Source organism: Thermothielavioides terrestris, chromosome 2, assembly GCF_000226115.1.
Source record: "Thermothielavioides terrestris NRRL 8126 chromosome 2, complete sequence".
In the NCBI taxonomy this organism is placed as follows: domain Eukaryota; kingdom Fungi; phylum Ascomycota; class Sordariomycetes; order Sordariales; family Chaetomiaceae; genus Thermothielavioides; species Thermothielavioides terrestris.
This window is the reverse complement of record NC_016458.1, coordinates 1,315,344-1,335,372: the sequence shown is the minus strand read 5'-3', so window position 1 is coordinate 1,335,372 and position 20,029 is coordinate 1,315,344. Positions and strand designations below refer to the sequence as shown.

The following is a 20,029-nucleotide window of genomic DNA, read 5'->3' as shown; positions in this document are numbered from 1 at the left end:
ACCAACACTTCCCAGTCATTGCGCCTCTATCAGCCAAGGCCATGGCGAGGAGTAATCAAGCAAAAGAGAGAGAGACAAGCAGGCAAGCAAAGCTGCAGGTAGATCACGTACTAGGTAGAGTACATTCAGAAAAGACGGTGGCCAGAAGGCGCGTGGCATCAACCAGCTGCAAGCCCCAACCCTAACCGGGAACGCGGACATCGTGATGACAAACCACAAGAATATTCTTTCATGGCTTGTCTCAGGAACTCGACATCGAGCATCCCTCGGCCGTGGGATGTGCAAGCAGACAAGCAGGGGGCGCGCGGGGGGCCACCCACACCCACACCACACCAACACACACACTTGAGCACACCACTCAGACCACACATCACACAATCACACACCTCCGCCACAAACATCCACCATTACCAATACACAATTCATCACACTCCTTCACCGGACTTATCCGTATCCATCATCATCACACACTCCTCCATCACTACCACCTTCACCACACCCACCTATTCCCTCCAGGGGCCGCTCTACACCCCCTACTGGGCAAGTGCGGCCGGTATCATTTACACATGAAGTGCGGATAATTCCGCGTGGATGATATCTACATGACTTACTCTACACTGCACGCATGCTCGTAGCACGTACATACACTGTTCACCAAACCAACAACACATGGTTTGACACCACACCCCATGTCGTGCAGGCATGGGGCATGCTCTTCCACGCTCGCCGCCATACATGGCACACGAAGAAGAAGCCCGACAGTAGTGGTGTGCAATAGTCTCCCCAGAGCCGGGTATGCTTAGCTGGACTTCCTGTTTGGGACGGGGATGACTTCGGGGCACACATACGCTTTTGGCAGGAGGGTCTTGTTGACAGGGTATGAGGTGCAAGAGGCATCACTTTACAGCACTGTTGAAAGAACCGAGGGTGGGTGCATCACTTTCGGGTGCAATCATTCTTCGGTTAAGGCAAGAATACAGCAGGTGTTGTTCAGTCTTGGTTCATGACTCGCAGCATGGCCAGTGACTGCGGGCCTATGTCTAAGAAACAAGACTGGAATAAGACTCGTGAACCCACCGCAATAGAGAGACGCCCGTGAGCATTGATTCGTCTGGTCCCTCAACGCCTATGCTATGCATGTATGGGAAGAGGAAACGGTTCAGCAAGGGTTAGCAACTCCTAAAAGGGAGGACTGCAGAAGATATCATTCGCACCCCTCACATGTCTTTGGACTGACGAGCGAGAATATCGGGATTCACTCCCTCGTCCGTCGTCCAGGGCGGTGCATGTCAAGTCGTCAGTCCTCTTGCGGATCTTGTGGGGTGGGCCGCAGTGAAAAAGCATCCTTCTAAGTGCCTTCATTCTTCTTTGGCTTTCCGCGTTCCAAGAGCAAAGTGAGCTCACTCCGTGACCGCCCGAAGGGGATAGGTGGTGCCGGATTTGGGGGTGTCGGCTTGAATCTCTTGTCGAGAACTGAAGGAACCAACCGGGGGCCGAACGATCCCTGATCCGGTATGTCCCGGCTCTCAGGGACGATGGGCTGTGTTGTGACTATCTCAGAGCCGAACTGGCCACGAGCTGTCGTAGTGGACGTTGCAACACTGCTCGTGGCTTGCGAGGGGAGAAGCACCGCGCTGGGTTCTCGAAGTCGACGGGGGCCTTCAGCAGGGTTAACACGGGAAGGCAGCAACATCGGGGGTGTTTCAGGTCTTATTGCCTGGCCTGCCACGAATCCTGCAATCGGCGAGGCAACGGACACAGGCGCAGCAAGCTGGAGCCTTGTCCCCTGGGATGCAACACTGTCCCTCACATCCCACGTCGATCGCCGCTGTGGCCCGATGGGTTGCGCTTGCTGCTGTGTCCCGTCGACCTGACCAACGCGGCTGTTGAGCTGAGAGGGGTTGCTTCCAGGGTCGGGCAATTTGCTTGTTGGTGCCATTTCTGGGCGCTTCCCAGCGGCCTTGGCGCTGATTCCAGGTTCGCTCGACTGCGATGACAAGGAGCTCTCACCCAACAGCTGTGAGGGAGTTGGGGCTGACGGCCTTGAGACGGAACGTTTAGAAGCCGTATAAAACCCAGGCACCCGCAGACCAGTATCAGATCCGTCAGACGAGTGCGAGCTTGGCCTTCGGGCCATCATCACCGGCTTCCTTCTCGATGCTGCAGCAACAGCCACAACCTTCCTGCTATTATTACCTGCCGATTTCTCGCCTCTGGATGATGAAATAAGGGCAGGCGGTCGCATTGTCCCCTCAGATACAGCCGACCCTGTTGTTGGAGAGGCCACTGACTGAGCTTCAGGCGGTAAGGCAGTTGAGCTCGTTGCAGGCGGTGCCGTTGTAGGAGCAACGATCTGCTCTTGCTTCGATGACGAGGGGAGGGGCGGGGAGGACATCTCTGACGCGGCCGCCGCGGTGCTGGTCGATGCCGCTTCGTCATCATGCACCGCTTCGTCCCCGGAGGCTGGTGGCGATAAGAATCGTGCAGTGGGTCGCCTACCAGATGTAGACGGCCCCCTGGCCTTTTTCAGAATAGGGTGCGGCGGAGGCGGTCTGGAAGACGAAGGGGTAGGCTCCTTTTTGCCCTCTCCGGGTGCCGATCCTTGGCCTGACTGAACACTTCGGGCTGGACCCGCTTCGGGCTCGTGTCCAGTCATTTGGGTCGCAGCCGCACCATGTGCCTCGGAGTCAATCAGCGTCCGAAAGAAAGCCCACGAATCTCGTGAATACAGCTTACCAGTTGGGCAGCGTTGCGGCTGGCAGGGGAGGGGAGCGGGACAAAAGTCGGGCCATTCGAAAACTCCCTGAAGAGCCTGGCCAATGCTGGGCCGCTCAGGTTTCGTAGTCGGTCGCTCCCCCAGACATGCCACCAGAAGTATTCCAAACGGAAAGCGCTGGGATCGAAAAGCCTCCGGAACGTGGTGGTATAAGCTGGCAGGTGGATGTCAGTCAATGCTTGGTGGGGTACTGGGATATGGGATGCTCCAACTACCATTCCAGTACTCCTTGATCTTCTCAGGAGGGACCACTGGGTAACTTGCCACCTCATCGTAGATCTCTTGGGTGTTCGCAAAGAACCCCATGGGCATTGCCGCGTTCATTTTGAGAGCAACAAACGGTGAGATGGCGAACGGTGGCGAGTGGGCAGAAAGTTGCAGGCACCTCGCGGATGCCTGGGGCCCATGGCTTGGAAAGGGCAAGCGAGCAGTTCAGTCGAGTTGTTTCCAGACTGAGGGAACGCCCAAGAGCTGCTTGAGACGACAGCAATCGGTTGGTGTGCTCCTAAAAACTATGACTGTCAGACCCAGTTGTGCCCAGACGCACTGCGCTCGCTCCGAAGAGCGGTGCCAATGAAATCGAATATAACTAATTTCGGTGTAGTGTGAATGGAATAGAGGGTCGGCTGCCCTTAGCTTGAGGGAGAATCGGTGTGAAGGTCGGTAGACTGTCGGCGGGGCCGACCACGTCAAGCAAATCACGGGAGGAGCCGTCTTTGCCAGAACGGTCTTTGCCAGAACAGAACCTGGCAGGTGCTGGCAGGGGACTTGACAAGAGTGTTGTGGAGGGTGAAGCTGAGTTCCAAGCAGTGAACTGAGAACGAGCGGCTGAGACGGGGCGCACATGGCGCATATCCATGAAACTCTCTCGACTTGCTTCTTTGCGCACTCACGGCGCCACACAAAGACCAGTGCAGCACATTTTCCACGTAGTGTACATACCATTATGTGTATCTTGTGTGTGGCTGAGGTTTGACGGAGGGATGGAGATTTTGTGTAGGGCAAGCAAGGCAAGGCAATTCCATTCAGCACTCACACGTCGAGGCCACAGGCCTTTGGGCAGGGGCAAGCGGTGAGCTGCCCTCTCAAGGCTTCTTCTCCCTTGAAATCCTGCTCTGCTGTTGGCCCCGGATCAGCCCACGATCCCGGGGCCAGAGTGTGCAAAATAAACGCCGGGATATGGGTGTCCGTTAGTATTGTGCACGGATAATCGGATTGTGGTGCTGCAACTTTGCGATTCGAGAGCGACCAGAAGGAGCTGGGTTCGGGCTGGTTTGTATTCCGTCTGTATGCACTTTTCGGACGGAGTACCCGTTGTTCATGGGCGCCTCGGCGCAGAAAAGCAACAACACAAAACCAACAGATTGGTCAAGGTCGATTCAAGTCGTCCCCGAGGCCCAGGAGCTGAGGTGGAACTCAGAACGCGCGTGAGAGAGAGAGATATAGCGGCAAGAGAGGAAGGGCAAAATTTGGCAACTGCAATTTTGATCTTCCTCCGTCGGCTGCCTGGGCGATCGGGAAGGTCCGAAGGTGAGCGTCCAGGGCCGCACCTTCCTCCTTCCTGGCTGCTGTGACTGGTGACTGGCAATAGCTTAGGTTACCGAACAGGGGCCGGGGTGGATAGGTAGGAAAGCTCTTCAAATTAGCGTTATTGACGTTCAAACGTCCGTGTTTCTGGGGTGTCTCGGATGCCTAGGGCTCTGTGGTTGAGTTACCAGGCGTGCTGCTCCAGGCAGAGAGATTCCTGCGAATTGCCCATGATATCGTTCCTCCGTCTCCGTTTTTCTCGCGCGCCCAACGCGGCAGGATTGCGCAGGTGCCGCCGACAGGTTCCGCCGAGCAGGCCGGTTCCTCGGATGCTGCAGCTGATACCAACGGCTGGATGACTCCTGAGCGGAGGACAAGAGCTTCGGACGAACCGCGTGCGCGCCATCGCAGCGGTCGTTGGATCCGCTTGCGCGTTCCAGGTTGGCACGGGCATTGGCTCTGGGAGCAGCGTGATCTGTGCTTGCCACAACACCACGGGACCTGCCCCATCTCCGCACGGCGATTCAAATGGCGACAGTCACCTGACAAAGAGATCGAGGCACGTGGGACGGCTCAGAGGGTGTCACCCGCGCGGAGCCTCTCCAATGCTCCGCGGCCGTTCGCTGATCGAAGTCCCGTCCCGCCTTCAGGCTTCCAAGAAGCTCTGAGCATCCCTGCCCGCTGCAGACGTGCAACCGGCTATTTGCCTTACCACGAGTTCAGCTGATTTCAAGTGTCACCCCATGGCGGGGGCCGGGCCGATGGCGCCTTTTCGAGAAGTCCCTGAAATGTCACACTTTGCACACCAGCACCAGCGTCATCACCGAGCATTGCTTCCAATGGGCTAACTGAACGTAAAGTCTTGTGTCACAGGCAGCCCCGGTCCCCCACGCCCTGCCAGGCCTGCATTTCACTTTGCAGCCGAACACTGACGGAGAGCCCCGCCACTGGCCAGCAGCCCTGACAGGGCTGGCTGCCGGGCGGGCTTCTGTTACATACATGGACTCTCTAATCCCTGTATGCAGTTCACGAGTTAGTGTGCGTAACGTAACGGCCTCAGCGGCGGTGAGGGACCGGTCAACAAACCTCGCAATCCTCACAAACCTCTCCCAATTCAGGTGGCCGGGAGCAAACTCGCATCAGTTTTCCATTTCCTCGTTACAAGCTCTGTGCAATTAATGACACGTGCCCTGCCCGGCTAAACTCGGGCCACCAGCGTTCCCGCCAAAATCCGCTGCCGCTGCCCCACAAGCTGAAGATGGCAATGTATTCTACCACAGTACATAAGAGCCGCCAGCAGCGTGCAGGGATGCCCCAACAACGTGGACCACCTCCCGTCCCGTGCGGGGGAACTGGAGACAAGCGCCGTGAGCGAGGTTTCACCGTCTGCATACCGTTCGGTCGCCTGATCTGTCGGTCAGCGGAGGAGCACCAAGTCGTCGTCCAACCTGGGGCATTAGCGGAAGTTAGCCCGCTGGCTGGCGTTCCGTACCACTAACTCGCTGCTGCGTGGACTTGGGCAAGCCATTGGCTCCACTGAGGGACAACTGGGCTTGATGCACAGAAGGGTCGGAGACATCACCACACAGCTTCCCGGATATCTGGGTCGTTGTGACCTCGACAGAGACCTGCCACTTCGGCGACTTGCACCGTATCGCAACCGCAGCCACCATGACAGCCTCTGCATCATCTGTCCGGAACGGATCCCAGCTACACCAGGAGACTCGGCAGTGGCACTTGAAGGGTACCACGACCTCTGTCGCCAGATTCCGCACTCAGCGGTGTACAATATGAGCAGTTCCGGTGGTACACCGGTGAGGGACTACCTGAGTCACAGATCCTTCCCAAAGCCTGATCCTCTGTGTCACCGCCCTGCCCTGTGTTGTCCATGCCCCGGGAAGGGCTTGTGGTACTCTCCCAGCAGCGAGGGGAGCAGCCTACCACAGGAATCCCGTTATCACTGGACGACCGTCACCGACAAAAAGAGGGTTGGCAGCTAGGTAGGCTAGGGTAGCTACCGACCAGCCGCTGCGGCCCGCAGCCAAAGAGCGGTCTTCCCGCGCCCTCACCGCTCATACACAACAGCTACCCCGTAAACCAACCTCTCACAGCACTTGGCAGTAAATAGGTATGTAAGGAAGGTGCCGAACTCCGTCCACGACTCACAACTCCCCTCACCCTGAACGGCTGAGATGAGACCCCCTGGTGGAGCTGTGCTGCGCTGTGCATGTGCTACATGTGCTTCACCCATCACGCGTGGTATTTCCCCGTCCTGGGTCAGATGGACGGGAGGGAATGGACCGATCCAGCCGGCGCGCGGCTGGCGCGGCGCGGCGCGGCCCTGCAGGCGAATCGCCTTTCCCGGCCTTACATTCTCCCTGTTATGGTAATGAACGTTATCTGATTCGTTGCGGCTGGGCAGGTAGGACGCGCCGTCGCTGGCTTTCGCTGTGGGTTCTGGTTCGCTGCGAGGTGACAGCTCATAAGTCACAACTGAGGAGGGCGCTCAGATGTGAGAACCACACCGTCGGTGTCGGCACTTGAGGTCCGAGGGAGGGGCTGAGGTTCCGGACCCGGAGGTGCGGAAGGGAGGGAGGGAGAGGGGAGCTCAGAGTTGGGATGGGGAGTGTGAAGTGTGATAGGCGGCAGGAGCTTGCAAGCCCCGGGTGATGGGCGTGGTGGCGGCTGCACGAGGGTGCCGTAATCTGGATGTCTTTTCGATTAAATGCGCTGGGCGGGCGGCTCGTAAACGCCACTTGCTCCGGTGGGTTGGTTACACAGCCAGCGTAGGTGGGCTGGTCTGGGCACGCGTCCATAGCTCGACGTTGTGCGCCGGGCAAGCCAGGAGAACGACGCACATAAACAGGGAGGAAATGGTTCGGCATGGCAAGGGGTGAACGAGGCATAGACTGTGTCTCACCTTGATCCTCTATTTCGGGCCGAGCCACGACCACGGTGCCAGATTATGCCACTGCTCTCCAGCACATGAGCATGCGGCTGGCTAACCATCCCTTGCTCCTTCACCTGCCTGCTGCCGCCTGCCTCGGGACGCAACGTCCCGCTCCCACTCTCCCCTCCTGACCACCCGGCCACAGGCAGTCAGTCTATGTGACGGTGTACCCGCCGTCCACGCGCAAATCCGCCCCCGTCACGTAGCTCGACGCGTCCGAGAGCAGGAAGGTCACGGGGCCCATGAGGTCCTCGGGCGAGCCCATGCGGCCCTGCGGGATGAGCGAGGTCCACCGCTTCTTGAGGTCCGGCTTGTCATCGAGGATCTTCTTGGTCCTGTTTTTGGTTTCGGACAAGGTCAGCTCTCTCTCTCGCGCGCGCGTTTTCCGTTTTTCCGGTTCCCCATGGCCGCAGCTCGGCTTGGGCGACTTACAGCGCGGTCATCATGTAGCCCGGCGAGATGCAGTTGACCCGGATGCCTGCTTCGGCCCACTCGACGCTGAGCGAGGCGCAGAGGTGTCTCACGGCGGCCTTGGCTGCGTTGTAGGGGCTGCGTGGCGGGGTGGTCGGAAACATGAAGAGTGGTTAGTAGTACGCCCCTTGCGGTGATACAGAGAGCGGGCTGCGCCTTACGCCTGCGGCTGAGGAACGTTCACGATGGCGCCGCTCATGCTGCCGATGAAGACCATGCTGCCCTTGGCCTTGCGCGCCATCTGCGAGTAGAGTAGAGTGTGATCATTAGACTTGTTGCTCGCCCGCCTCCGAGCAAGGGCAAAGCAGAGCAAAGCAAAGCAAGGGAACAACGCACCAGATGCCGCGCCACGGCCGTCGCAAACAGGTACGTGCCGTCGACGTTGACCCCCCACAGCTTGCGCATGCGGTCGATCGGGTAGGCGACGGCCTCAAAGTTCTCGGTGAAGCCGGCCGAGGTCACCAGGTTGTCGATCTTGCCGTGGGCGGCCACGATCTCGGCGATGCATGCCTCGACCGAGGCCGGGTCTGAGACGTCGGCGTAGTGGGCTGTCACCTTGGGGAGCCTGTCCGACCGCGCACCGCATCAAGGGTTAATGAGAGAGCTCACTCAAGAGGGAAAGAGACCGGGAAACGGGCGAGGAAGACGGACTTTTTCGCTTCGGGGTGTTCTTTGCGAAAGGTCTCGACGATGTTCTGCGCTTGGCGGGCGGCTTCGTCTTCTGCACGAAGTGTTACTTAATGAGCCCATGTCGTCGTAGTGCGTAAACAAGGGAACAGGTAGACGTACTGTTGATATCCACAATGGCCAGATCAGCGCCGCTGATGACCATTCCCTCTGTGAAAAGAAAAACTTGGGTCAGCCTCCTTGCCCGTCCTGAGCAAGACAGGCCGACAACAAACTACTTACGCCCCATCACCAACCCCAACCCCCTCGCTCCACCGGTCACGACACCGACCTTCCCCTGCAGCGAGAAGGTGGCCAGCGTGGGGAAGACGTGCGCGCCGGCCCGCCCGGCCCCGGCCACCGGCTTCGAGGCGGGAAGCTGCTCGTCGGGAGGGTACTCGACGGTGATGGTGTCGTCGGTGCGGGCGTACGAGCCCGCGACCGAGGCAAGCTCTTCGTCGGCGGTTTTGTTTTTGGCCGATACTGGCGCACCGGTGTCTCGGCGGTTGTCTTTATCTTGACTGCGACCGGCCGGTGTGGTGTGAAACCCGGACGCGGACGCGGCCGAGGCGGGACACCGGGCTCGGACGAGCCGAGCCGGTGTTGTGGATGCCGAGACCGGCGGCTTTCCCAGTATTATCCGGGCAGCGGAGGTCCGTCCGGCAGCTCCCCGGAGGACCTGCCAGACAGGGTGAGACATGGCAGAGGATTGAGCTTGTGTCTGCCCGAAGTTGTGTCACGGCACCGGACGGTGGAAGTTCTGAGACAGGGTTTCGACCGGAAGGCTCAGTTCGCCCCGTTGTTGACTGTATGATGAATCAATACGAACCATCTCCGGAGGCGGGGTAGTTTAGTTATACACGAGCGGCGGCTCGGAGGCTGATGATGCCTGTGCTGTGGTTCGTCTGATCTAGACCCAATACGCTGCGGGGCAGGCAGGGATGAAATGGGGTTTGATCTGCACGCTGTCGAAGGCCAGACTCTGGATAAAATGGTCTGGTGGGATGGAGATGTTCAACAGAGGTTTAGTGGAGGAAGGAATGGGGTCTTCCATGCTATCACGCCCCGCCGACTTGTCATGAGGACAACTGCAGCTTATCCGCTGAGAAGAATTTCATCAAAAAAAAAAAAAAAAAAAAAAATGGTGGAGGTACTCTGGTATTGGACATCTCCGGACTCCTGCTGACCCTGCTTTTCCCTGCAGCGAGATGACCGCAGATTCAAGGCTAGACCAGCTCCGGAAGACCCCCGGAATCAATTGCTTGTGTAAGGGAAGAAGTGCATTATGGAGCCTCACATCGCGTTATCTTTCGGCCGCTTTCAACCCGAACCGATTAGCCCGCATCCAGCGCTACAGTAATTATCTCCACTCGGAGAAGTTACCGGAGGCGCCGCTGAGGACCGTCCAAGTACGTCGTAGAAAAGGCATGGTTTCAAGAGGGCCACGGAGATGAATACGTGACATGGGCATTCTACGATGCGAAGCGACACTCCAAGCGATTCCTCGAGAAGGAAATGCATACACACGCTCTCTATGTTTTACATCCTGAAAACGCCAAACTTGGTCTGCCCAGGGGCAACGGCATTCCGGCCGCCCAACGCCGCGTTGAGGCCGAGACCCAGGTACTGCCGCGTCTGTGCTGGCGGGATAACCCCATCGTCCTGGCACAAGCAACGTCAGATCAGAAACCCCATGAACGTAACAAACGAAGTCAAACGGGTGGTCCAGGAATGGGAGGATCACTCACCCACAGGCGGGCCGAAGAGAACACGGCGTCGCTCTCGCGCTCAATCCGCTCCTTCAGGCCGGTGTCGACCTTCTGGCCGACGGTCTCCATGACGCTGGCCAGCTGCTCGCCGCCCATGACGCCGATGCGCGCGTTCGGCCACATCCAGAGGAAGCGGGGCGAGTAGGCGCGGCCGCACATGCCGTAGTTGCCGGCGCCGTAGCTGCCGCCGACGACGACGGTGAACTTGGGCACGTCGGCGCAGGCGACGGCCGTGACCAGCTTCGCGCCGTTCTTGGCGATGCCCTCGCGCTCGGCGTCCCTGCCGACCATGAAGCCGCTGATGTTCTGCAGGAAGACGAGCGGGATGCCGCGCTGGGCGCAGAGCTCGATGAAGTGCGCGCCCTTGAGCGCCGAGCTGCTGAAGAGGATGCCGTTGTTCGCGACGATGCCGACGCGGTGGCCGTAGATGCTGGCGAAGCCCGTCACCAGCGTCGTGCCGTAGTCGCGCTTGAACTCGGCGAAGGCGGAGCCGTCGACGATGCGGGCGATGACCTCGTGAATGGGCAGGGGCTTGCGGAGGTTGGTGGAGGCAATCCCGAGCAGTTCCGAGGGATCGTAGAGGGGTTCCGAGAAGGCCGGGGTTGAGGAGGCGGCGCCTGATGGCCAGTTCAGATTGCTAATAGACCGCCTCGCCAGCACGATGGCGTGCGCATCGTCCACCGCGAGGTAGTCTGTCACGCCCGACACGGACGAATGCATCTTGCCGCCGCCAAGGTCCTCGGGGCTGACGACCTCACCGGTGGCCGCCTTGACAAGCGGCGGCCCGGCCAGGAAGATGTGCCCCTGCTCCTGCACAATGATGCTCTCGTCACTCATGGCGGGGACGTATGCGCCGCCGGCCGTGCAGGGGCCCATAACCACCGAGATTTGCGGTATCCCTGCAGCGGACATGCGAGCCTGGTTGAAGAAGATGCGGCCGAAGTGTTCGCGGTCGGGGAAGACGTCGGCCTGGTGTGGCAGGTTCGCACCGCCCGAATCGACTAGGTAGATGCAGCTGCGTAACCAGGAATCAGCTGCTGTGGTTCTTGGCTTATTTATCTCTTCGGTTGCTTGCGAGGAACAACCTACGGGAGCTTGTTCTCCTGTGCGACGGCCTGCGCCCTGAGGTGTTTCTTCACCGTGATGGGGTAGTACGTCCCGCCCTTGACGGTACTGTCGTTGGCGACAATCATGCAAGTGACGCCCTCGACCACACCGACGCCGGTGATGATGCCGCCTGCAGGCACCTCGGCCTCCGGGTACAGCTCGTGGCCGGCTAGCGGCGACAGCTCAAGAAAAGTTGTGCCCGGGTCGATCAAGGCAGTCACGCGGTCCCGCGGCAGCATCTTCTTGCGCGCCAGATGCTTCTCTCGTGCTTTTGCGGGCCCGCCCTGCTGTACCCTGCGGGTCAGCTCATCGAGGCGGGCCATGGCCTCGCCCATGAGCCGCTCGTTCTCCTTGAACTCGTCCGAGCTGGGGTCGACATTGCTCTTGATGACGGATATGGCGCTGGCGTGGTGTGGAGCGTTGAACGTCGCGACCGTCCGGCGAGCGGCGCAGCCAGGGAGGCCGGGGTGGCCGGGGTCACGGCAGCGGGGCCGCAGTGGTCGTGTGCGGATGCACTGCCGGCTTAGTTGCCGAGGGAAAAGCAGCATTTCCCTCCATGGTGTTAATATCGACATTCTAAACAATCAATTGGCCCACGGCGACATCAACTTCCGTACAGCGAGAAAAGATCAGGAGGAAAGGGCGTCTGGTGTTTTAGAGTTCCGGGAAAGCGGATCAGCACGCACGCTGACGTCTGAACCCCAAAAACCTGGGGTAAACTCCAGGGGCCCGAGGAAAACCGGCGCAAGCCGAACCCCTGTCACCTGGGGCGGCCAACGGCGTCATAGTTAAAGCCGACTGCCCCTGGCACATGCCCTCGGCTGCCATCCAAACAGGGGAAGCATCGGCTTAAAGAGACGGACGAGATAACGAACCACCCATTGGCATTGGCAAGAACCCAAGTGCACTTCTCTTGCAGGCCAAATTCCCAGACTCTCCAGCTACTTCATCCATCCTGCGCAGCATGTCAAGCTCGACAATAACACGAGCGCTTGCGCGCGCGACGAGGCCAAACAGAGCAAGCCTGGCCCGCTGCGGGCATCTCGGCATTGGCAGCGGGGCAACCCCATCCCGAGCATCAGCACTCCCAATCCCCTTCCAACAGCAAAAACGCAATGCCTCGTCCAAGCACCCGAAAGGTTTCGAGCCGCCCACGCCGGCCGACCTCGCCGAGCTGCGCGAGCGCGTGCAGGAGTTCACCCGGCGCGAGCTGACCGAGGAGGTGGCCGCGGCGACCGACAAGAGCAACAGCTTCCCGCCCGGCATGTGGGCCAAGCTCGGCGAGGCCGGCCTGCTCGGCATCACGGCCGACGAGGACGTGGGCGGGCTCGCCATGGGCTACCAGGCGCACTGCGTGGTGATGGAGGAGCTGTCGCGCGCGAGCGGGTCCGTCGCCCTCAGCTACGCCGCCCACTCGCAGCTGTGCGTCAACCAGCTGCAGCTGAACGGGACGGCCGCCCAGAAGCAGAAGTACCTGCCCGACCTCATCGCCGGCCGCAAGGTCGGCGCCCTGGCCATGTCCGAGTCCGGTTCCGGCAGCGACGTGGTCAGCATGCGCACGCGCGCCACCGCCGTCGACGGCGGCTACCTGCTGAACGGGTCCAAGATGTGGATCACCAACGGGCCCGACGCCGACGTGATCGTGGTCTACGCCAAGACGATACCCGACGGCGGGTCCAAGGGCATCACGGCCTTCATCGTGGACACGTCCGCGCCGGGCTTCACCTGCCTGCGCAAGCTCGACAAGATGGGCATGCGCGGCAGCAACACGGGCGAGCTCGTCTTCGAGGACGTGTTCGTGCCGCGCGAGAACGTGCTGGGCCCCGTCAACGGCGGCGTGCGCGTGCTGATGGAGGGGCTCGACCTGGAGCGCCTGGTGCTCAGCGCGGGCCCGCTCGGCCTGATGCAGGCCGCGCTCGACGTGGCGCTGCCGTACGCGCACGCCCGCCGCCAGTTCGGCACCCCGATCGCCCAGTTCCAGTTCGTCCAGGGCCGCCTGGCCGACATGTACACCAAGCTGCAGGCGTCGCGCGCCTACACCTACGCGACCGCCCGCGCGGTCGACGAGCAGGGCCTGATCCGCACGCAGGACTGCGCCGGCGCCATCCTCTACGCCGCCGAGCGCGCCACCGAGTGCGCGCTGGACTGCATCCAGGTGCTGGGCGGGATGGGCTACACGGAGGAGATGCCGGCGTCGAGGATCCTGCGGGACGCGAAGCTGTACGAGATCGGCGCGGGCACGTCCGAGGTCCGCCGCATGGTCATTGGTCGCGCGTTTAACAAGGAGTATGCCCATCTGTCGAGCTAGCTAGAGACGCAAACTTAATGATACGCACGGTCTGCCCATATGGTCCTTTTCTTTCCTTTCCTTCCAACCGGAGCCCGGGCGCGTTTGTGTCATGCCGAGAGTCCACGGGAACGCCGGCGGCCCGGGGAACTGCACCGCACAGCCGCGAGCCGTCAGGGGCTGGCTATTGCGTAATACTGCAGTCTGCTCCGTAGATCGCCCGCCTTTCCTTCGATCCGCATGGCTCGGGTAGGTGGCGCTCGACGTTGCATCGACAGGTGCCCATCAGCAGATATACACGTGATGGCCCCCGGTGGGATCAGGTTCGCTACAACGGAATTGCCCAGTTGGCGCGGCGCGGCGCATGCTGCAGGCAATTATTCGCTTGCACCCCCTCCCCTGCCCCTGCCGAGCGTGCCTTTCAATAGTGTAGTGTAGGATATCTCGGACGGGACCCGCGGCGAACCGGTCCGTGGCCGCCATCCCTTCTGCAGCTCAGCTGCAGCCGCGGGTACGGTGGACACCGGCGGTTCGTCCGCGAGGGGGATTGTAGAGCGGCTGAGTTGTTCCCTACACTATGTCCTGTGCGGCAGGGACTCCGTTGCTCGATGCGATTTTTTCGATCAGTATGCCATTGATATCTTTCCCCTCCGCGCCTGCACCCCCACCAACCTCCGCTGCTGCATGCTCCCCCGTGCCACAACCAACCACCCGGCTATCACGAGAGCGGCCTCCCGGCCGGCGAGGCCGGCAGACAGTCTGACCCCCACCCCCACGTCTCGCCAAACGGGACGAAATATATTCAAGTGCAACGTCGGTGAGAGAAAAAACCTGCTGCCGTGCCTGCTGCCCGCCCGTGGGGCTCACCGGGCACTTGCCCGCCACAACAAGCAAAGCCGGCCGTGTCCCGCCATGGCAATCCCAGGTGAGCTGCTTGTCCCCTTTGATTAGTGTACCCCTCTCTCCTTTGCCTCTCCCACCCATGCCGTATGCCGCAGCCCGGTTGAGCCAGGGGCCAAGCTCAGCAGATGTGGTGGCGATCGCCGCGGCTCCGCAGACCTGCCCTTAGCGGTACCTACCTACCTACCTAGGTATGTACGACATACGTACATGTATGTACGTCAACCGGGGGGGGAGGGGGGGGAGGTGGGATTCTTCTCCAGGTGAGCGGCCCGCGGTCCGGTTCCGGGGAATGGTCTGATTCGACGCACTTGGCCGGAGCCGAGATGTAGCACTGCCGCCTCGTCCCGACGGGTTACCATGTTGGGAAAACGGTGGCTTCTTCCTATTCTAGAACCGCGGCCGAGTCTCTCTGCCCGCGAGAGAGGTCGAGTTGGTCCCTTTGCCGGTATGGGATTTGAGATAGCCATTGCGTCTGCTGTGGCACGTCCACGTGCAACAAACGGCATTTCGCGAAGAGGAAGGGTTAGAATTCGAGAAGGGAATAATGAGGGGCGGATGGGTCGGGAGTAGAAACTTGGTGTGGACAAAGTCGGATGGCAGCGCTCGACAGTGAACAAATCACGGTTCCGTGAGGTCAAGCTGAAGGAAATCAGCTGTTTCATCCACTGCTAGCTGTCTGCTTGCTTGTTGGTTGCGGGAACCAGTTGCAGACCCATAGCGATGCCGACGGTTTGGGAAGTTGAGCGCGAAATAGGGATCGATCTTCTACGGGTGGAGACTGGCAGGTATTCTGATAGTGCTTTATCTAAGTTCCAAAGGACGGGACCCATCTGCCCAGTTAGGGAGCATTTGGCGCTGGGTCTTGCTCCGAAGCGCCGCTGTTCAATCCATTACTTCCTGCGGGTGCCAATGATAAATTGGAGTCGATGAACGGTAAGGGGCTCTTGCCCCCCGGTTGAGTCTAGTTAGCCCCTTGCCTGCACTGACCGCCACTTGGAGAGGCCAGACATGCGGCCTGGACGACCCACGACGGCACTTCTCGATGTAGGCCATCGAGATCGTGGGGAGTTTGAAGATAAAGACAAGTCTCGAGAAGCCCAAGGAAGCCAAAGAGCTCCATTTCTCACTGCAGCCAGTGTGCAGCTGCGACTGATAGACATCATCCTATGGAAGGATGTAACGCCAACTCGGAAATCATGCCCTCTGTCTCGATCGGTACGACCATGCTGCGGATAGTCATGGCTCGCAGCTTCTGGTCGGGTCCGCCCCTGGCTCACGCGCTCCGGTGCAGAAACGAGATCAACTCCTGCAAATGCCGGCCTCGTCATGGAGGCATCCTACTTTGCATCGCTTGCGACTCGTGCCGCTTGACCCATCCGTCAAAGCGACGAGTCTGCCATGGTCTGGCATCGAAATCGCATGGTGGGTGGGACAAGCTCGCCATGCAACAAGGGTATGGAAGACGCAAGATATAGAGGAAGGAGACACAGCGCATCAAGCGATTGGGCGGGGTTGCAGTTGTGCGTGTGTCTCCCTCCCTTCGAGAAGCGCTAGCATGGCGGATGATTCCACATGCGGCGTATGACAAGCCACACAGGCTATCCTACCTAGCCAAGATGTGGCATTCTGCACCGCAACCTTTTTCATGTTTCAAATGGAACGAGAATCAAGTACCATGGCGCGATGCCTTGCAAGCCAGCTCACCGGTCGGCAAGGGTATCGTGTCATTGAGATTGCCCCGGCTGGGTAGTCCGTTGCTCCGTGGAATCCTACCGTCAAGGCAGAGCGACGAGGGCGCGTGATTGGTAGTTACCGCGTTATTCCTTAAATCTGGACAAGTATGGTAGGCCTAGACCTCGGTGTGCTTGGTCAGACCACCGCTGTTGACTTGACGAGATGCAAGAGAGCTTAACGCCGTGCACATCCACGATGTGATGCTGCAGCGACCCAGCGACCGCGGCCAGGTTGCATTCCGCACGAGCCGGGCCCACAGCCACAGGGCGGTTGGAACCCCCCGGAAGCCTGGGGCTTAGCGTCGATACACTACACCCGATGTCCGGGTCCTGCGGGGGTGCATGATTCGCTGGCGTTCCTGTTGCCTGCATGCCATGGCGTTCAAGCACACGTTTCCGGTCTCGCAGGCTCACCAGTCGCTCGACTTTCACTGATGCAGCGGCTGCTGCATGAGGACCTGAAAGGAAGGGAGTCGGTGCAGCCACAACACTGATTGGTCACAGCTCACCGGCGGCGGTCCTGAGCTGGCAATTGTTGGAAAACGCCACCGGGGATAAAAAGGGCAGAGGGAGCGCAGCTTTTTTTTGGTTTTGAGATTCGACGTCGCTGCGCTTAATGGAGTCTCTGTGGCCGTGCAAGTCAGTTGCCTTTCTGACCCTCCGTCAGGCTCTCCTAAACCAAAACAAATCGCAAATTGGCCGTCACTCTACCTGCGGGTCTCCGTCAGTCATTCAACCCAAAATGGTGCGGCAGCAGCCTCCGCCCAACTGCGATCAGTCGGAGCTGGATCTCTGGCTGGATGAAGTCGACGAAAGCATGATCTTCCGGCCGGCTTGTGCGCTGGGCATGTCCTGCGGCACCGTGACCGTCGACCTGGCGCGAGCCATGGTGCTCGTGATCTGGAACAACCGCCTGAAGCTCTGGCAGCTTCCCAAGGGCAGAAGAAACCTCAACGAGAGCATGCTCGCGGCGGCGCTGCGGGAGACTCACGAGGAGACAGGCATCCGCGTCACGCCGCTGCGGCTCGACATCGAGACGCGCGCGACGCCTCCCAAGTCTGAGCGTGCGGACACGTCCAGCAAGCCGCCCAACATCACCAAGGGCTACCCGAGCACCGAATTCGTCGGCGCGTGCATGTACCCAGATCCACAGTCGGAAACCGAGGCGCTGAAGATCGTGTACTTCTTCGCCGCGACGGCGGATTGCACCGTTGCTCGGGACTCCGGGACGCAGGAGGAGTGGGAGAAGCTCGACGCAAAATGGATCCCGCTAAGCGAGATACCGAGCAAGTTGCGATTCAACGCCGAGGTGCGGACGGTCATGAAGGCGGTGGATGATATGAGGAGGTCGGGATACAAAATTGGTGTTTGAGTTGACGAGGCTGGAGAAGCCAAGAATTGCGCCTGCCGCGAACAACGCCCTTCCTTTTGATTTCTCCGATTTTTCTGCGGCTTGGGCGGCCGTTTTGTGTTGAGTTGGTAATTGCGCTTTGTACGACAGGCAATCGATCGGATGGTGACTGCGAGTTTATTGTAGAGACATCGGCAAGCAATGGGCGAAAGGAAGGTCCCGAAAGCAGTGAGTAATGGTTTCTTTGGCTTGGTTGCTTCTCATTGGGACCCCTTCGATGTTCCTCTGAGCTGCGTTCCAGACCAGCAATACAGTGTACTGTGTAGGGACACTGTGGACGCAAAGTGGACGGATTATTCCGTATCTTCACCCCGAACTCACCTGAGAAGCCCAAGTGTGCGGGGTATCAACCAAGTGCTGATTGGTGGGTTGGTATCGGCAGATGCAGGCGGGGTGAAGGCGTGACATCAGAGCTTGGATTGAACCGGAGCTACCCCGCATCGTGTCGGCAGCAGCAGGAAGAACCGAGGAGATCACATCATTCTCTCCGCAGGCTGAGCCAAACACACTCAATTTCTTCTATATAGGGTAGCCGCTCTCGAACTGCTCCTCACGAACTTGACTTTGTAGTCTGGAGATAAGGCGTCGAATATCGTGCACAGGTATATGCCCGCGCTCAATCAGTTGCGTCTCCAAGCTGCTGCCGGCAGAACTGCCTACCCCGCATCTGCTGCCATTGTCTCATCACGGCGAGGTATCCCTACTTACGCCCGCGAGCTGTCCAGCATCTCCAGCATCCCCCAGCGATCAAACACCAGCTCATCCCGGCTCTCCACAAACAATCACCCCTCAGCTAGAACGCCGACGACGCAAACAGTTGCCAAGATGTCGACTATGCCCGCCACCCACGGCCACAATGAGGCCTGCTGCAACATCCCGCCCGTGGTGTCCACGGGCTACAGCGCCAAGGGCTCCTACGACGAGGTCGACGGCCTGAAGACATGTAAGCCCTTTCATCCGCGATCACTCTTCTCTCTGTCGCCAGCTGACAACGGCTCCCACGTTCCGCAGACGTGACCGGCCCTGCCGACGCTAACAAGGGAATTGTCGTCATTTACGATATTTTTGGCTACTTCGACCAGACCGTCCAAGGTGCCGACATCCTGGCAACAAGCCACCACCAAAAGTACAAGGTGTTCATCCCGGACTGGTTCAAGGGCGAGCCCTGTCCCATTGAGTGGTGCGTGCCCACCAGCCTCGCTCACAACCCGTCTCAACGCTGACACCGCTTATCTGCCCCCTTTCAGGTATCCACCCAACACGCCCGAGAAGCAGAAGAACCTGGGCGCCTTCTTCGGCAAAAACCCACCTGCCGGCGTGGCCAGCAAGTTGCCCGAGTTCGTGAAGGCCTTGCAGGCCAAAAACCCCTCGGTCAAGTCGTGGGGCATCGTTGGCGTAAGCAAACCCTCCCCCCTCCTCCCCCCTTCCCTATCCGACACCTCGGATCGTAAGAGTATGTACAACAAAAAACAAAACCCATCATACTGATTAAACAACCTCCCCTCTCCAGTTCTGTTGGGGCGGCAAGGTCGTCAGCCTGGTGACCTCGTCCGACGCGAACCCGTTCTCCATCGGCGCCGAGTGCCACCCGGCCATGGTGGACCCCAAGGAGGCCGAGACGATCAAGGTGCCGCTGGCGCTGCTGGCGTCCAAGGAGGAGCCGCACGACAAGGTGAAGCAGTTCGAAGAGAACCTCAAGACCAGCGCGAAGCACGTCGAGACCTTCGGCGACCAGATCCACGGCTGGATGGCCGCCCGCGCGGACCTGTCCAACGACCGCGTCAAGGCCGAGTACTCGCGCGGCTACAAGACGGTTCTGGATTTCTTTGGGAAGCACTGGCCGTGAGTCTTCCTTTGCCTTTTTGATGTGAGAATAAGGACGTTGTCGATGAGGGTCGGAGGGGCCGGCTAAGATGGAATAAGGGGTACATGTGCTGGTCTCTCGGCCAAGGTTCGCTTGTAATGAGGTTGTGAAGTCTACGTCGGTGCTCGAAGCAACACAAGGATGAACAAACAAACAGAAAAAGAAAAAAAATGCGTAAAATAGTCGCGAGGTCATCCAAACACGAGGTTTTCAGTCTGTTCTTCCCTACATATAAAAGCGATTTCGTTTCTGACAAGTTTGGAGCATGCCATACCAATACTCGCTCAGCAAGCAGCAGTGCTCCTGCATTGAGATTGACCGAATTGTCTCACAACAGTGACCCAAATTCATCATGTTCAATCCCGATATGGGAACCATCGCCGCAAGTAAGGCACAAAAGACATTACACATCAGCATTACATCGTACACATAACCATCCTACATCACAGACATAACCATCCTACGCCACGTCAAATCACACCACCTCATTAAATCACCACATCCCATCATCACACACCACCTCATTCAATCTCCGCTCCCGGCCTCCCCTCCTCCCCTCCCGACC

At 59.3% G+C, this 20,029-nt stretch overlaps 6 protein-coding genes across 6 annotated transcripts; 3 read left to right on the top strand and 3 right to left on the bottom strand.

The window, feature by feature from the left end:
- Window positions 1-1,122: 1,122 nt before the first annotated feature.
- Window positions 1,123-3,848, bottom strand: THITE_2111929 (uncharacterized protein). Its single transcript, XM_003651471.1, has 4 exons — window positions 3,813-3,848; window positions 2,992-3,281; window positions 2,737-2,930; window positions 1,123-2,680 (listed from the first exon to the last, which is right to left on the bottom strand). Exons 2-4 carry the CDS (start codon window positions 3,098-3,100, stop codon window positions 1,349-1,351), a joined length of 1,635 nt encoding a protein of 544 aa, XP_003651519.1. The 5' UTR covers window positions 3,101-3,281; window positions 3,813-3,848; the 3' UTR covers window positions 1,123-1,348.
- A 3,559-nt stretch (window positions 3,849-7,407) lies between these two features.
- On the bottom strand, window positions 7,408-9,090 carry THITE_119905 (uncharacterized protein; the record flags this gene model as incomplete). The annotated part of the gene is made up of 7 exons (XM_003651470.1): window positions 7,408-7,588; window positions 7,686-7,802; window positions 8,059-8,289; window positions 8,376-8,445; window positions 8,514-8,561; window positions 8,634-8,873; window positions 8,916-9,090. The coding sequence occupies 7 exons, from the start codon at window positions 9,088-9,090 to the stop codon at window positions 7,408-7,410; spliced, it is 1,062 nt and encodes a 353-aa protein (XP_003651518.1).
- A 656-nt stretch (window positions 9,091-9,746) lies between these two features.
- Window positions 9,747-11,939, bottom strand: THITE_2111926 (uncharacterized protein). Its single transcript, XM_003651469.1, has 3 exons — window positions 11,249-11,939; window positions 10,139-11,174; window positions 9,747-10,052 (listed from the first exon to the last, which is right to left on the bottom strand). Exons 1-3 carry the CDS (start codon window positions 11,812-11,814, stop codon window positions 9,930-9,932), a joined length of 1,725 nt encoding a protein of 574 aa, XP_003651517.1. The 5' UTR covers window positions 11,815-11,939; the 3' UTR covers window positions 9,747-9,929.
- Window positions 11,940-12,102: 163 nt separating this feature from the next.
- On the top strand, window positions 12,103-13,700 carry THITE_2111925 (uncharacterized protein). The gene has a single exon (XM_003651468.1). It carries the CDS (start codon window positions 12,231-12,233, stop codon window positions 13,572-13,574), a length of 1,344 nt encoding a protein of 447 aa, XP_003651516.1. The 5' UTR covers window positions 12,103-12,230; the 3' UTR covers window positions 13,575-13,700.
- A 2,781-nt stretch (window positions 13,701-16,481) lies between these two features.
- On the top strand, window positions 16,482-17,810 carry THITE_2111924 (uncharacterized protein). Its single transcript, XM_003651467.1, has one exon. The coding sequence runs from the start codon at window positions 16,932-16,934 to the stop codon at window positions 17,559-17,561; it is 630 nt and encodes a 209-aa protein (XP_003651515.1). The 5' UTR covers window positions 16,482-16,931; the 3' UTR covers window positions 17,562-17,810.
- Window positions 17,811-18,107: 297 nt separating this feature from the next.
- On the top strand, window positions 18,108-19,691 carry THITE_2169909 (uncharacterized protein). The gene is made up of 4 exons (XM_003651466.1): window positions 18,108-18,543; window positions 18,612-18,780; window positions 18,848-18,995; window positions 19,111-19,691. The coding sequence occupies exons 1-4, from the start codon at window positions 18,426-18,428 to the stop codon at window positions 19,444-19,446; spliced, it is 771 nt and encodes a 256-aa protein (XP_003651514.1). The 5' UTR covers window positions 18,108-18,425; the 3' UTR covers window positions 19,447-19,691.
- Window positions 19,692-20,029: the final 338 nt, after the last annotated feature.

Coding starts and splice junctions, on each gene's coding strand:
- THITE_2111925 (XM_003651468.1), top strand. CDS start 12,231: ATGTCAAGCTCGACAATAACACGAGCGCTTGCGCGCGCGACGAGGCCA.
- THITE_2169909 (XM_003651466.1), top strand. CDS start 18,426: ATGTCGACTATGCCCGCCACCCACGGCCACAATGAGGCCTGCTGCAAC. Junction 18,544..18,611: donor GGTCGACGGCCTGAAGACAT/GTAAGCCCTTTC, acceptor CACGTTCCGCAG/ACGTGACCGGCCCTGCCGAC. Junction 18,996..19,110: donor AGTCGTGGGGCATCGTTGGC/GTAAGCAAACCC, acceptor TCCCCTCTCCAG/TTCTGTTGGGGCGGCAAGGT.
- THITE_2111929 (XM_003651471.1), bottom strand. CDS start 3,100: ATGAACGCGGCAATGCCCATGGGGTTCTTTGCGAACACCCAAGAGATC. Junction 2,931..2,991: donor GATCAAGGAGTACTGGAATG/GTAGTTGGAGCA, acceptor TCCACCTGCCAG/CTTATACCACCACGTTCCGG. Junction 2,681..2,736: donor GCCGCAACGCTGCCCAACTG/GTAAGCTGTATT, acceptor ATTGACTCCGAG/GCACATGGTGCGGCTGCGAC.
- THITE_2111926 (XM_003651469.1), bottom strand. CDS start 11,814: ATGCTGCTTTTCCCTCGGCAACTAAGCCGGCAGTGCATCCGCACACGA. Junction 11,175..11,248: donor GCACAGGAGAACAAGCTCCC/GTAGGTTGTTCC, acceptor CTGGTTACGCAG/CTGCATCTACCTAGTCGATT. Junction 10,053..10,138: donor TCTCTTCGGCCCGCCTGTGG/GTGAGTGATCCT, acceptor TGCTTGTGCCAG/GACGATGGGGTTATCCCGCC.
- THITE_2111924 (XM_003651467.1), top strand. CDS start 16,932: ATGGTGCGGCAGCAGCCTCCGCCCAACTGCGATCAGTCGGAGCTGGAT.